This window comes from Delphinapterus leucas, chromosome 12 (assembly GCF_059928025.1).
Source record: "Delphinapterus leucas isolate spDelLeu-1000000601 "Yukka" chromosome 12, BTC_Dleu_Yukka2, whole genome shotgun sequence".
NCBI lineage: Eukaryota > Metazoa > Chordata > Mammalia > Artiodactyla > Monodontidae > Delphinapterus > Delphinapterus leucas.
Genome location: NC_143140.1, coordinates 18158111 through 18173829, shown reverse-complemented (window position 1 = coordinate 18173829; position 15719 = coordinate 18158111). Strand labels below are relative to the sequence as shown.

Below are 15719 nucleotides of genomic sequence, written 5' to 3'. Positions count from 1 at the left end.
TGGCCAACTGTTTTATAAATGGACACTGTAGAAAAATTAGATACCTTAGCTGGAGAACCCCTGATTGATTATCAGATCCTTAACTCAGAACTTTGTCCTAAATTCTTGTTTCTTGGGTTTGTTCCTGTGCTAAGCCCTCAGTTAGAGATTGTCCCTCTTGGTACTGTCTCCCTGTAGATAACATCCACTTCTCAGCCCTCATGGAGAAATTTGCTAGATACTGGATTAGGTATGTGTTTCCATAGTACCTGTACTTCTTTTACCAAAACACCCATTCCATCTTAGTGACCGTGTTCTGTATTAGACAGTGAGCTCCATGTGATTAGGTATTGGGATGAGTCCCTCTTGCCTGGAACACACAGACATTCAAGTAAATATTAAGTTAATAAGTGATTCTTTCCTGACAGGGTGTTCAGGAAGAAATCAAAGTCTCGTTATCTTAGACTTTTTAAAAAATCTGTTGTCATATCAATACAAGTGTTTGATTATGTTAGCTTCTCTGTCTCCACTTCCTTATTTCCTTTTTTTAATTTTAATCTTTTTGGCTGCGTTGGGTCTTCGTTGCTGCACGCGAGCTTTCTCTAGTTGCAGCGAGTGGGGTCTACTCTTTGTTGTGGTGCGCGGGCTTCTCATTGCGGTGGCTTCTCTTGTTGCGGAGCACGGGCTCTAGGCGCACGGGCTTCAGTAGTTGTGGCTCGTGGGTTCAGTTGCTCCACAGCATGTGGAATCTTCCTGGATCAGGGATCGAACCCGTGTCCCCTGTATTGGCAGGTGGATTTTAACCACCACGCCACCAGGGTAGTCCCATTTCCTTATTTCCTGAAGGACATTTTTAACACTCGGGATTATTTAACTTTCAGAGGCTTTGTTGTCAGCAATATTAACCAACTCTGGGTAGCTTACAGGGGAAAGGGATTTATTGGAGGAGATTGGGTAGCTCTCACACAAAATAGATAGGAGGTCTAGAGGATCAGGTTTGGAGACAGGGGGGAAGGAAGGGAAGTTTGGAAGCAGAAACAGTGGCTCAGATGCCACAGCTGCTGTTGAGTTCCCTGTTCGACTTCTGCTGCGCTGCTGAGCTCATCACACTCACTCCTCTCCGATTTATATGGAGATTCAGTTCTCTAGTCTCAATCAGGATTGACCGTATGTATGCTTTTGTCCTGGCTCCTGGGGTTAGGGAGAGGAAGGACTCATTTATTCCCTTGGTTTCCGAAGTGGAAGTTGGAGCCCGGCCTGCCTCCAAAACTCTCCACCAGGAGAATTCCCCAGGGCTTGGAAGTGTGTTTGGGTGCTGGGCACCCAAATTAACAACAATAAGTCACAGTTATCCCCCAGATTTATCTTCATTCTTATAATCTATAGGCTCTGAGTTTGTATATCAGAAAGGATGGTATGTTCATTGTGCAAGAGGACATAGAATGGTGGAGAGAACAGAGATTTTGTAGAAAGGCAGAGCTGGTTTCAAATTCTTGATGGGTGATCTTGGGAAAATTACTAAACCTCCCTAAATGTCAGTTTCCTAGGTTAAAATGAGGAAAATAAAAATTAACTTTTCAGGACTACGTTTTAATGAGATGGTGTGTGTTAAGTGCTTATAATGTCTGACACTTAGTATATCCATTCAATAAACAGTGGCCAGTAAAACAAAGCATGTAGTTACGGATCCAGTTTACCTTTTAGCGTTGTCTCGTTTCCTTCCAACATGAAAACTCTCTCCACAAATCCAAAGTGTCATCCTGAAATGTACCTGTGCTCTCTACCTTCGTGCTTCTCCATATGTCACCTTTTTCCATCCTTTTTTTCCTTTTAATGGCTCAGTTCAAATCCTCTTTTCTTCTTAGTGAGAAAGTGCTAGTCAATCTAGTACTTACTGCCCTCTTTGCCGTTCAGTTTAGCACTTAACGTTTATAGTCATTTTCTTTGTGTTTATGCACTGTCTTTGATAGTCTTCTGGAGGGCCAAGGGGACTGACTATGGTGGTGAGGAAGCAGTTTGGTAGAAGGAACATTGGACTTGGAGTAAAAAATCCTTGCTTCTAGCGTAGCACCAGCTAGTGCTGTTCGTGTATCCTTGGGTAAGTTTCTGAATGTTATCTTTATGTAAAATGAGGATAATACTATAGAATTTTGGTGAGGATCAGATGAAATATGTGTGGAATAGAAAGGACTGTGTAAACTGTATCGACTAAGTATAAGATATGATGACTTTTGTATCTTCATGTCATGCCTTGCACATAGTAAGGCTTAAAATGTTAATGACAGTTTTTTTACTTTCAGAATTTCCTGGAATCAAAAGCCATGCAATTTTTTGTACATTTAAAAAAGTATAATTAAAAGATTGTGATGAAAATGTTATAGCTATTCTTTGAAGTATAATTTAACATTCAGCAATAATTCTTGGTTTCAAAAAATGTTCAGGTTTAATATACTGTAGTATAATTTATTAGATTTCACATTCCATCATATTATTTTTGTTCAGTTAAATAAAAAATATATATCTTTGCTTAATCACAGCTGATGATCTGTCTTTCCTCCTTTGCCCTAGAAAATAATTTGAAAGAGAGTGGTTTAAGAGGTTTCTGTTCAAAGGCAAACAATATGGTAATAGGCCCAGCTGACAACTTTTTTTTTTAATCCTTAGATTTGACTTAGAAGAGAGAGAAGATGTGCAGAGATTATTAAATTAAAAAAATCGAAAAAATTAATATATTTTAACATAGATTTTTAAATATAGTTGATTTTTCTAAATGTTCTCATGTTTTCTTTCATCTTGTCAAAATCATAAAAGTTGGCTTTTAAGTGCGATATTGTGCATGAATAAGCCCTGGGTGGAAAGCTGTGGCCCCGCAGGTTTAGTGAAAAATTATATATGTTTTATCTCTCTTCATTTAGGAGACCTGTTTTTTTAGCTTGTTTTAATTACATGCCTAGCTTCTCTTAGATATTTGCAGTGAATGAAAATTTTCTCTAAACAAAGTTTCATTAGTAAGTAAGCTTTGATGGAGGACATTTCAATAGGTTATATCGGAATTTGACAAAACCAAGTTTTGTTAAGCAGTTTTGTGGTTTTTGAAAAGCAATTAGATGTAATTTTTAAAATTATTAAAAAAAATTTTATTGGAGTATGGTTGATTAACAGTGTTTTGTTAGTTTCAGGTGTACAGCAAAGTGATTCAGTTATGCATATACATATATTCATTCTTTTTCAGATTCTTTACCCATATAGGTTATTACAGAATATTGAGTAGAGTTCCCTGTGCTACCCAGTAGCTCCTTGTTGGTTATCTATTTTATATATGGTAGTATGTGTATGTTAATCCCAAGCTCCTAATTTATACCCCCTGCCCCATTTCCCCTTTGGTAACCATAAGTTTGTTTTTGAAATCTGTGAGTCTGTTTCTGTTTTGTAAATAAGTTCATTTTTTAAATTAGATTCCACGTATGAGTGATATCATATGATATTTGTCTTTCTCTGTCTGACTTAGTTTGATAATCTCTAGTTCCATCCATGTTGCTGCAAATGGCATTCTTTTGTTCTTTATTTATGGCTGAGTAATGCTCCATTGTATATATGTACATCTTTTTTTTTTAAAGATTTATTTATTATTTATTTATTTTTGGCTGTGTTGGGTCTTAGTTGCGGCACGTGGGATCTGCACTGAGGCATGCAGGATCTTTTGTTGAGGTGCGTGGCCTTCTCTCTAGTTGTGGCGTGTGGGTTTTCTCCTCTCTAGTTGTGGCGTGCAGTCTCCAGGGTGTGTGGGCTCTGTAGTGGTGCGTGGGTTCCAGAGCGCTTGGGCTCTGTAGTTTTGCGGCACGTGGGCTGTAGTTGAGGCACGTGAGCTCAGTAGTTGTGGCACCCAGGCTTAGTTGCCCCACTGCGTGTGGGATCTTAGTTCCCTGACCAGGGATCAAACCCGCATCCCCTGCATCTTAAGGTGGATTCTTTACCACTGGACCACCAGGGAAGTCCCTGTGTACCACATCTTCTTTATCCATTCCTCTGTCGATAGCCATTTAGGTTGCTTCCATGTCTTGGCTGTTGTAAATAGTGCTGCAGTGAACATTGGGGTGCATGTATTTTTTCGAATTGTGGTTTTCTCTGGATATATGCCCAGGAGTGGGATGGCTGGATAATGTGGTAGTTCTGTTTTTAGTTTTTTAAGGAACCTCCATACTGTTCTCCATAGCAAGAATAGGTACAATTGTAAATTGTACCAATTTACATTGCCACCAACAATATAGGAGGGTTCTGTAGATGTTGTAATTTGATGCTCTATTTTCTATATACATATTTTAACCTTTTTTTTAATTATGAAAAGAAATTGAATATCCATATATAAAGTTTAAATGTTCAGCTTCAGAAATAAAGATTAGTTGGCTTTTTTTTTTTACTTTATTAAAGACAATTAATTAGGGTTGCTAATGATAAAATTCTTATTTATCAAGAGAGTGATAAGTCATAGTCTGGGAGAAAAAATTGTTAAAAGGCATATCTGATAAAGGACTGTTACCAAAATGTACAAAGAACTCTTAATAGTCAATAAAAGAAAATGGAAAACCCTATTAAAAATGGGCAAAAGACCTGAACAGATACCTCACCTGACAATATCTTAGTCAGCTTAGGTTGCTATAACAAAATGTAGACTAGGTGGCTTAAACAACGGGTACTCATTTCTCACAGTCCTTGAGGCAGGGATGTCCAAGATCATGGTGCTGATAGGTTCAGTTCTTGGTGAGGACCCTCTTTCTGGCTTGCAGATGGCCACCTTTTTGCTGTGTCCTTACCACGGCATAGAGAGAAGGAGCTCTGATTTCTTTTCCTCTTCTTATTAAGGATACTAATCCCATCATGGGGGCTCCACCGTCCTGACCTCATCTAAACCTAATTACTTTCCAAAGGCCTACTACCAAATGCTATCATACTGGGGATTAGGGCTTCAGCATAGAATTTGGAGGGAGAGGAGACACAAACATTTAGTTCATACATTCTGCCCCTGTGCTCCTCAAATTCATGTCCTCACATGCAAAATACTTTCATTCCATCATCAGCCCCAAAAGTCTCAACTGGTTCCAGTATCGACTCTAAAGTCTAAACTGTCTTCTCAATATCATTTTAATCAGATATGGGTGAGACTCAAGGTATGATTCATCCTGAGGCAAAATTTCTCTCCAGCTGTGAACCTGTGGAACCAGATGTGCTTCCAAAATTCCATGGAGGGACAGGCATAGTATAGACACTCAAATTTGCAAGGGGAAGAAATGAAAAGAAAGGGGTGATGAGTTCCAAGCAAGTCTCCAAAACCTAGCAAGACAAATGTCATCAGATCTTAAGGCTGGAGAATAATACTCTCTGGTCTGACACTCTGCCTTCAGGACCCGCTGGGGTAGAAGTCCTGCCCTGAGGCTCCGGATTGCTGCCCTCTGGTCTGTTGAGCTCCTCCCCCAGTATGAACCGAGGAGGTAGCCATGATGGTCTCGAAATCATCTTTGGGATCATTCTTCTCATCTTGGAGAATCAATAGCACATTCTGTAGCCGAATGGCTGTATGGGCCAGTCCTGTAGGATCTAAGCAAGTCCCTCAGCTTTCCTTCATTTTGTCCCTTCTCTTTCCCCTTCCGTTCACACTGGCAGTGTTTCTGCTGGAATGGCTGATTAGGTCCATGGTTCAAATCCACACTAATCTCTTTATCGAATGATTGTTCAGCTACACTGTAGTATTCTCTTCAGAACAAGCTTTCTCATTTTTTGTAGTATGGATAGGTTTGAGAATTTTCCAAATCATAAGTTTTGGTCCCTTTTTGCTTAACATTATTCCTTAGTCCACTTGTTTCTCTCTTCTTCCATTTTACTATAAGCAGTCAGGTGGAACCAAGACACTCTTTGAACACTGTGCTTGGAAATCTACCTAAATATCCAGTTTCATCCCTCACAAGTTCTACATTCCACAAAACACTAGAGCACACTTTAGCCAAATTCTCTGCCACTTTATGACAAGGATCACCTTTTTTTCCATTGTCCAATAATGTTCCTCATTTCTGAGTAGGACCTCACCAGGATGGCCTTTTACCATCTATGTTTCTACCAATATTCTAATCACATTTATTTATTATTTCTCTAAGGAGATGGAAGCTTTCTTTCTAACTCTCCTCATTTCTCTCTGAGATGTCACCAGAATCACCTTTGATGTTTATATTTCTAGCATGCATCTCAAATCTCCAGCCTCTAACCGTTTCCCAGTTCCAAAGCCACTTCTTTTTGAGTATTTGTTAAAACAGCACCCCACTTTTCAGTACCGAAATCTGTCAATTTGGGCTGCTATAAAAATATATATATATAACTGATTCATTTTGTTGTAAAGCAGAAATTAACACACCATTGTAAAGCAATTATACTCTAATAAAGATGTTAAAAAACAAAAAAAATAATATAGTCTAGATGGCTTAAAAAACAGACATTTATTTCTCACAGTCTTAGAGGCTGGGAAGTCTAGATCAGGGTGCTGGCAGATTCAGTTCCTTCAGATTCTTCACCCTGAAAAGGGTGGAGACCCTTTTCCTGACTTGTATTGATAGATGGCTGCCTTCTCACTTTGTCCTCACGTAGCTGAGAGAGAGAGAGAGAGAGAGAGAGAGAGAGGGAGAGGGAGAGGGAGAGGGAGAGGGAGAGGGAGAGAGAGAGCATGAGCGCGAGCACGCTCTGGTCTTTCTTCTTCATCTTAGGAGGATACTAGTCGTATCACAGAGGCCCTACCTTCATGACCTCATCTAAACCTAATCCAGGGACTTCCCTGGTGGCGCAGTGGTTAAGAATCTACCTGCCAATACAGGGGACACAGGTTCGATCCCTGGTCCAGGAAGATCCCACATGCCGTGGAGCAACTGAGCCTGTGCGCCACAACTACTGAGCCTGCACTCTGGAGCCCTCGAGCCACAGCTACTGGGCCCGCATGCTACAACTACTGAAGCCCTCATGCTCTAGAGCCTGCACACCGCAGCTCCTGAGCCCATGCATCGCAATTGCTGAAACCCGTGTGCTCTAGAACCCACATGCTGCAACTACGGAAGCCTGCATGCCTAGAGCCCGTGCTCTGCAACAAGAGAAGCCACCGTAATGAGTAGCCCGCGCACCTCAACAAAGAGTAGCCCCTGCTCGCCACAACTAGAGAAAGCCCGCGCGCCGCGACAAAGACCTAACGCAGCCAAAAATATAAATAAAATTTAAAAGATAAATAACCCTAATCAATGTCCCCACCTCCAAATTAATCACATTGGGAATTAGGGCTTCAACATATGAATTTTGGGGGGACATAAACCTTTAGTCCATAGTACACAGATGGCAAGTAAACAAGTGATCATTAGGGAATTGCAAATTAAAACAACAGTGAGATACCACTACACACCTGTTAGTGAAAACCCAAAACGTCAACAGCTCCACATGCTGGTGAGGTTGTGGAGCAACAGGAACTCATTCATTGCTGGTGGGAATGCAAAGTGGTGCAGTCACTTTGGAAGACAGTTTGGCAGTCTCTTACAAAACTAAACATACTCTTACCATGAAATCCAGCATTTCTACTCCTTGTTATTTACATAAATGGGCTGAAAGCTTAGGTCCACACAAAAACCTGCATGTGGATGTTTATAGCAGTTTTACTTGTACTTGACAAAACTTGGAAACAACCAAGATATCCTTCAGCAGGTGAATGGGTAAATAATCTGTGGTGGACCAAGAAAATGGAATAATCTTCAATGCTAAAAAGAAATGTGCTGTCAAGCCATGAAAAGACAGTGAGGAACCTTAAACGCATATTCCTAAGTGAAAGAGGTAAATCCGAAAAGGCTACATACTTTATGATTCCAATTATGTGACATTCTGGAAAAGGCAGAACTATGGAGACAGTAAAAAGATCCATGGTTGTCAGGGCTTAGGGATAAGGGAGGAATGAATAGACAGAGTACAGAGGATCTTTTAGGCAGTGCAGCTATTCTGTGTGATACTGTGATGGCGTATATATGTCATTATACCCTTGTCAAAACCCATGGAATGTACAACACCTAGAGTGAATCTTAAGGTAAACCACTGCCTTTGGGTGATAATGATGTGTCATTGTAGGGTCATCATTGGTAGCAAATGTATTACTCTGGTGAGGGATATTGATAATCAAGGAGATTGTGTATGTGTAGGTCCAGGGAGTATATGGGAACTCTGTAGTTTGCACTCAATTTCGCTGTGAACCTCAAACCACTCTAAAAAAGAAAATCTATTAAAAAAATTCGTATAATGGAAAAAGTTTTCTCATTTTAGCTATCAGGTCAGGTCTTCTGACAACAGCTGGTGTACTGCAATTCAATTCTGACACTGACCACCTGAGTTAGTGTCAGACTCCACAGGTGTAAGGGCAATGGTCCCCAACAATATACTTCAGTACCACTCAGACACCAGCTGCAAGTCAGGCTACCCATACTTCTGGCCAACTAGCTACAAATCCGGGAGTTCCCAAGCCCCCCTCTCCCCGACTGCCCTCACTTCAGATGCCAGTTGCAAGTTCAGAGGTCTCCAGGCCACTTGCATTTCTGACCAACTGCCTATAAATATGGGAGGTTACTGTAACTTCTCTCAGGTTCCATAATTTGCTGGAATGACTCAGAACTCAGGGAAGTGCTAGACTTACAATTATAGTTTTATCATAAATAATATAAACTAGGACCAGCTAAATGAAGAGACACATTTGGCAAGGTCTGGGAGAGTCTTGAATATAGAGCTTCGTGCCCTCTCCCTGTAGAATCAGGGCACATTGATGGGTTAACCAACCCGGGAGCTCACCTGTGGTGGCCAGAGTTTTTATTGGAATTCCATGATGAAGGCATGATTGATTAAACATTGGCCACATGATTGAACTAAATTTCCAGGCTTCTCCCTCTTTCCAGAGTTTGGGCTGGTCCAGAGTCCCTAATCACATCTAGTCTTTCTGGTGACCAGCCCTCACCTGAGCCATCTCCTTAGCATAAACTCTAGGGTGACTCAAGGGGCTTATCAAAAACAAATGCACTCTTATCACCAGGGGAATTTAAGGGATTTAGAGGCCCCCTGCCAGGAACCCAGGAGAAAGATAAGACAGATTCTTAATTATCCAACACCAGGTTTTAAAGAAATGGTAGCCCTTGAGAAACCTGGTAGTTTTTTGTTTGTGTTTGTTTTTTTAATTTGAAAATGTGCCATGGAAAGCTGAGATGATGGAAAAGTTGTTTAGACTTTGTAGTTATTTAAACCTTTATACATAATGCAGTTTGAATTTTATATTTATGATTTTATGCGTAAATGTATTTCTTTTGGTAAAAAGGAGAGATGAGCCAGTAGGATGACATAGGACCCTTTCCAGTCAAAATAAACAGATGACCTTATAAAAAGGTTTTTTCTGGGCTGTTATTGCTCCATCAGGCTCATTTTTCCCTCTGATAGCAAATTATTTCAGAGTGTATCCACTTTCTCCAAGGAAGTGTGCTTAGTTATATTTTTCTCTTGCAGATTGATTATACCGGAACAGACCCTTCCAGTCCCTGCAATAAATGTTTGTCTCCGAATGTGACACCTTGTATTTGTACCATTAACTTCACACTGGAACAGTCATTTGAGGTCTGTATTCCCAAGTAGTGTTTTAGAAAAGCCATGCTTTAAAAAATATTGATATTATATTAAATTTTTTTTTTACTAGTTATTTTCTTCTTGTTGATATGTTGCTTTAATTTATTGGGAATCTATACACTTTTGAGGAAGATTGTTTTGTTTTGCTATTGGATTATGCTGTCTGATAATTAAATACATTAATTTAATAGTTTATTGTAGTTAGTAGTTTAAATTTAAAACCTATTCTTTTTCTGGAAAATTTTATAACTGTACAAAAATTTTTTTTGTATCAAGTTTCTATCTACATCTACTTGTATTTAAAAAATTATTGCTCAAACTGTTTTGCCTACTTTTAATACTATAAGTTTTACTTTGGAAAATAAATACTAATTCACCCATTATTGCATTATTTTCTCATCAGATATGATACTTTAACATAAATGCAAACACTTAGTAAAACCTTATTGACAAGCAGTTAGAATACCATCCATGTGTGTGTGTGTGTGTGTGTGTGTGTGTGTGGTCTGTGTGTCTTTTGCATTCACACTTACCTGTCATTCTTCTTGGAAACTGAGCAGATGCTAAAGGACACAAAGATTCAGAAATAGGCATGATAAGACCCGTTTATGTTCTCCTTTACCTGAAAATTGAGCTTTAAAAAATTATTGTTTTATTCTTCAGGGAGCAAAACTGCTTTAATACATGCCAACTTTTTAGATTTTTGTAGCTATGCTTTAGATTTTCTTAAAGGTCGTGATGACTTTTGAGGTCCCTAATAGATGGTTGCCATCTAGTGGTTATGGATGCTGTTGCCCTGAGATAGTGGACTGTAACGCTCCCTTTTTAAAAAATATGAAAATAAATTAGAGAGAAGACAGGAATTTAATTATTTTGTTTTGGCAGAAATAACATATAACTTTAAAACATCATAAAAATCTGATTTTTTATGTGATGGACAAACTCTAAGTTGCATTAAGTTCTGCTTTTGTCAGAACAGGCAGAATTAAAGACATGGAAGAGACTTGTAATGATTTAGAAGCTCCACTAGTTTCTTCCCCCATACAAAAACATTAAGCATTTCAGAACTCTTCTTCTGCAAAGGTGATCATCCTCAGATTCATTCTTTTGTGGGCTCTGTGTTCCTTTACAAGCCCAAGCTGAATTAGACTAAAGCCTTTTCATAGAACAAAAAACCAACCAACCAAATAAATAAATGAAAGATTTCTATGTAAGTGTTTTCTTTATAAGGAATGGGAAAGTTTGCATATTTTGACATTTGAAAATCAAGCTTTAAGTAAATGATTGTGTATATGAAAACAGCAAATCAAATAAAGCAAAATGTTATTGAATTCCTTTTTTTTTTCTGAATTCCTTTTAATTGAGTATAAGGTTATAGACAATGGAGGTAACAACCAGAAAGGAGAAAATAGCTGATGTTTTTGCCACCTCTAAAAATCTTAGTCATTCAAGATGACTTCATAACATCTTCTAAATAGTTACAATGTATGTAGGTTACCCTTATTTCCCAGGTTATTTCCAAGTTGACTCCACTGAATACATTAAAGTACTTTTCTTGATTATTATAAAGTGACTCATTATCTTAGATACTTTACTAATTATTAATTTGTTCATTACTAATATTATATAGTATCCTACTGAGAAATTTACTATGACCCAATTCAAGTTCAGAATTTATTTTGGGCAGTAATTGAAAGCTTGAAAGCATTATTCCTTTGAAAAGTTCATGCTAATTGGATGAAGACCAATCTGAATTAGAGAAGATTTAAAATTGAAAGTAGGGACTTCCCTGGCGGTCCAGTGGTTAAGGCTTTGCCTTTCAGTGCAGGGGGTGCAGGTTCGATCCCTGGTCGGGGAACTAAGATCCCACATGCCTCATGGCCAAAAAACCAAAACATAAAACAGAAGCAATATTGTAACAAATTCAGTAAAGACTTTAAAAATGGTCCACATCAAAAAAAAAACTTTAAAAAAAAAATAAATAAAACTGAAAGTTGATCAGACTAGGCTAATAGATTCCTTGAGAGCTTTTTTGTTTGTTTGTTTGTTTTAATGTAAATAGACGTCCTTGAGGTCTTTCAGAGTATTTTCAAAGTTGACTCTTGGAGTTTTGACCTTATTTGATTTGATTCTTTAACAGTATTTGATTTGGTTTGATTGTTTAACCTTATTTACAATTTGTACCATTTTAGATTGCTAAGTACTGGTAGAATTCACCCCAGTAACTGTTTTAAGTTATCACAAATTCTAAACTAGTGCAAATTACATAGCTTTTATGTATGCATGAAACAACTTCATACTTAATAGTTTTATATGAACATTTTTTCCCTTTCTGTTTCTCTAGGGCAATGTGTTTATGTATTATGGACTGTCTAATTTCTATCAAAACCATCGTCGTTATGTGAAATCTCGAGATGATAGTCAACTAAATGGAGATCCTAGTGCTTTACTTGTAAGTAAAATGATGGAACATGAAACTACGGTGTCTAAGAACTAAGAACATGTGGTAATTGTTCAATTAGAAATGTTAAATTTAATAATGTTAGATGAAATTAAAGTGTTGTTTGACATTTTTAGTTTGTTTAGTGAATGTTTTTAGTTAAAATTTTTTCCCCTGGAATTTGCACAGATTAATGATTTCTTGCAGCCAGAGGACACGTTACAACCTGCTTGTTTCCGGTAGTATCATTGGGATTTTTGCTTTGTTAATCTGTTTGTAATGGAATTTTGATGAGTCTAGCATTCTGGGAATATAATTTGTTCTGTTTGAGTTTACTCATTATTATTACACTGGGTAGGAATATGTAAATAAGCTACTTTTAATTTCTGAGATTGTGTTTTAGAATTGAACATGTATGCGCTTTGCTTTTTACCTTGTGGGGAGCCCGAGTACTAAAGTCCAAAGGGTGTGGGTTACTGAAAAACTGTCTGAGGAGCTTTTTGAAAATACAGATTCCAGGATTCTCCTAAGTCTCATATGTCTGTGTCTACAGGGGTGGAGCTCTAAAATATCTATTCTTAACAAGCTCCCCTTCTGATGCTCAGCCTGGTTTGCGAATCTGTGGACTAGAGGATCTTAGTTTCCTGACTGTTGTTCAGCTTCTCATAGTAGTGGTTGGTGCCCAAGTATTTTATATTATTGCTACCAATGCAGCAAACCTTTAGCAATTCAAGTATCTCTTAGAAACAGTGACACTCTTAGAATGCAATTTAGGACCATACTGGGACCAGAATGGTCCTGGTAAACGTAAAGTTACTCTAGGTTATCCTTCCTGGTTTTATTGCTATTTCCTGATGTTTGGGATCTTAAGAAATAATAAGTCTATTTAAAGATTCTGGTTAGGTCTGCAATATCTTGTAGTCCATGTGGGATTTATGTTGTGGGATCCAACTTTTAGGACTCAAGTCCAGAGAAGGTGAAGTTCTGTGAGACACACCAAGTTGATGAGACACACCGAGAATTTGTTGATTGGGATCATAGATTGGGTGTGTTGAAAGACCTAGAAGTGGTGGTTGATTTACAGTTCTTTTATATAGATACACACTCTCTTCACTGAGGGCAAAAGAAGCTGAGATTCTTTTCTTCCAAACCTCAAGCAGAGCTTTTAGACTAAACCTAAGGATTGATGAATTTTTTCTGTAAAGGGCCAAATAGTAAACATTTTCAGCTTTGCAGTTTGTATAGTCTATTGCAGCTACTCACCTCTGCCATTTTAGAATGAATGCAGCCATGGAGAATACTTAAGTGAATGGGTAGCTGTGTTCCAATAAAACTTTATTTACAAAAACAGGTGCTGGGGTTGGATTTGGCCTGCAGGCTGTCATTTATCGATCCCTGGACTAGACCAAAATATATGACTTTAAGACCAGGTGGTTTTCAAAAATTTTAAAGATGTTAAGAACAGACAGATTGAAGTTCAAGTAACTTAACATTGTATATAAGGCCCTTCACAATCTGATGTCAACCTACCACTTCAGCTTCATTGATTTTATATTCTATCCTTAATGTACCTTTGGCCTGGCTGCCCTGAGCCATATATGCTGTTCCCTAACCATGCCTGGTGATGCAGGTAATCTGCCCATTTGGGCATTTCCATTTCATTTGTCTAGAATGTGGTTTTTACTCTTTCCCTGGAGATCCTCTCACCTCAGGCCTGCTGTTTACTTTAGTGTCTTTGGATGCAAAATAACTTCTTTACGTATTTACTTCATTCATACCCTGTTCCAAGTCACTTCTCACTTTACTTAACACACTGTCTCCCCATATCATCTACTCTTGCGCTTCCTTGCCAGGTCATTTTCTACAGAGCTGCTAGAGTGATCTTTTAAAAAAAGTAAATACCACTTCCCTGCTTAAAATCTTTCAGTGGTTTGTTTACTCAGGATGATCTGAGCTATGCATGACTCTCCAGTCTCATCATATGTCATTTTCTTTATTGCCATACTCTAACTACATTCCCTGTTTGCCTTCTCAGAGGTATCAAGTTCTTTCTAAATGGTGTGTACTGTTCTCTCTGCTTAAAGCTCTCTTCTGCCTGCTCTTCACGTGGCTGTCTCCTACTTTCTTTAGGTCTTAACTTTCATGATACTACCTCCAGAGACAGTCTTCCCCTTATCTTCTGTCCTCCCAACTACACTGTAAGCTCATGAGAGCAGGGAGCATGACTTTCTTTAATCACCATATACCAAGTGCCTCTGCAGTACCTAGCACATGAAAGGCATTTAATAAATATATATGGAATGAATATAGACACCTTTATCATGGCTCTTATTTCATATTATAGTTGGTTGTATTTGAGTCTGTTTCCTATATTACATTGTGAGCGGCTGAAAAGCAGGGACTTTTTTTTCATTTTTCCATTTCTAGCACCTTACATGGTATGTGGTACATGTTAGGTACTCTTTATTAAATGGCTTTCCTAAGCCAGTTACTGCAAAGTACCTAGCATTGCTTAGTTCAGTATCTGATGCATAGGTAGTAAATATTTTTCTTTTTTTAAAAAAACTTCAATAATTTAGTAGTTAGAAGATGGTTCTTCGGGACACTAGTCCACCATCTTTTCTGGTTTTCCAAATAAAGTTGCTATTCCTTGCCCCCCTCCCCTCCAAAATGGTTTAGTGGTTAAAATATATTTGCCCCATTGAGAGTGTATTTACCTAATTTTTTTGAAATCAGTTTTCATCAAAACATTCAAATAGTAATAAGCCAGTCATACATTGTCTATCTTCATGGTCTTAGAATACTAACTTTCTGAACGTAGATGTCTTAGGGACCAAAAAGCTGAGAAGTCAAGTATTAAAGAGACTTTATGAGATTCTCTGCCAGAATGTAGATACAAGTCAAGGTTGGTTATAATGGAATAGCCCTAAGAGGCCTAACTAGGTTCTAGTTAATTTCAAATCGAGACTATCTTGGTTTGTTTATGTGTTGTGAGACATGGCTTAATGTGGCCTTGGAGTCGCAGAACAACTCAGATGTATACCTAATATCAGACTTGGTAGAATCTCTGGATTAATCCTACAGCTTCCACGTTTCCTTGAGATCTTCAACAGGGACTAAGCCAAAACCAAATCTGGAGGACAGGTGAAGTGCTGTTTGCCTTGCCAACATCTGTGCTTTCTTTATACCTGGGTGCACAACTTAGAGAAGATTGGTATATTCTAGGAATCTGCATTAGACTTTTCCTTCCTCCCTCCCTCCCTTCCAGATTACAAAATTTGAAATTATCTACTTGAACATGTTAATTTTATAAGTGAAGTGCAGATAAATCAAGGGACTTGCGCAGAGTCACATAGTACATAGCTGGAACTAGAAGCTCAGGTCTTTTTTTTTTTTCTTTTTAATATTTATTTATTTGGCTGTGCTGGGTTTTAGTTGCAGCATGTGGGAGCCACGTGTGGGATCTTCGTTGCAGCATGCGAGATCTTTGGTTTTTTTAGTTGCGACATGCAGGATCATTTTTAGTTGCGGCGTGCGGGATCTTTAGTTGTGGCATGCGGGCTGTTAGTTGCGGCATGCAGGAGGGATCTAGTTCCCTGACCAGGGATCAAACCCGGACCCCCTGCATTGGGAG

At 38.5% G+C, this 15719-nt stretch overlaps 1 protein-coding gene across 2 annotated transcripts in view; it reads left to right on the top strand.

Annotated features, from left to right (window-relative positions):
- CDC50A (cell division cycle 50 P4-ATPase accessory subunit A) overlaps positions 1-15719 on the top strand; it is a 42201-nt gene that overhangs the window by 13534 nt on the left and 12948 nt on the right. The window contains exons 2-3 of one of the 2 annotated variants that reach the window (XM_022590362.3): positions 9529-9636; positions 11990-12097. In XM_022590362.3, the coding sequence (XP_022446070.1) occupies positions 9529-9636; positions 11990-12097 (216 nt within the window). The remainder of the gene's footprint in view (positions 1-9528; positions 9637-11989; positions 12098-15719) is intronic. The other variant, XM_089921749.1, reaches the window with a different exon arrangement.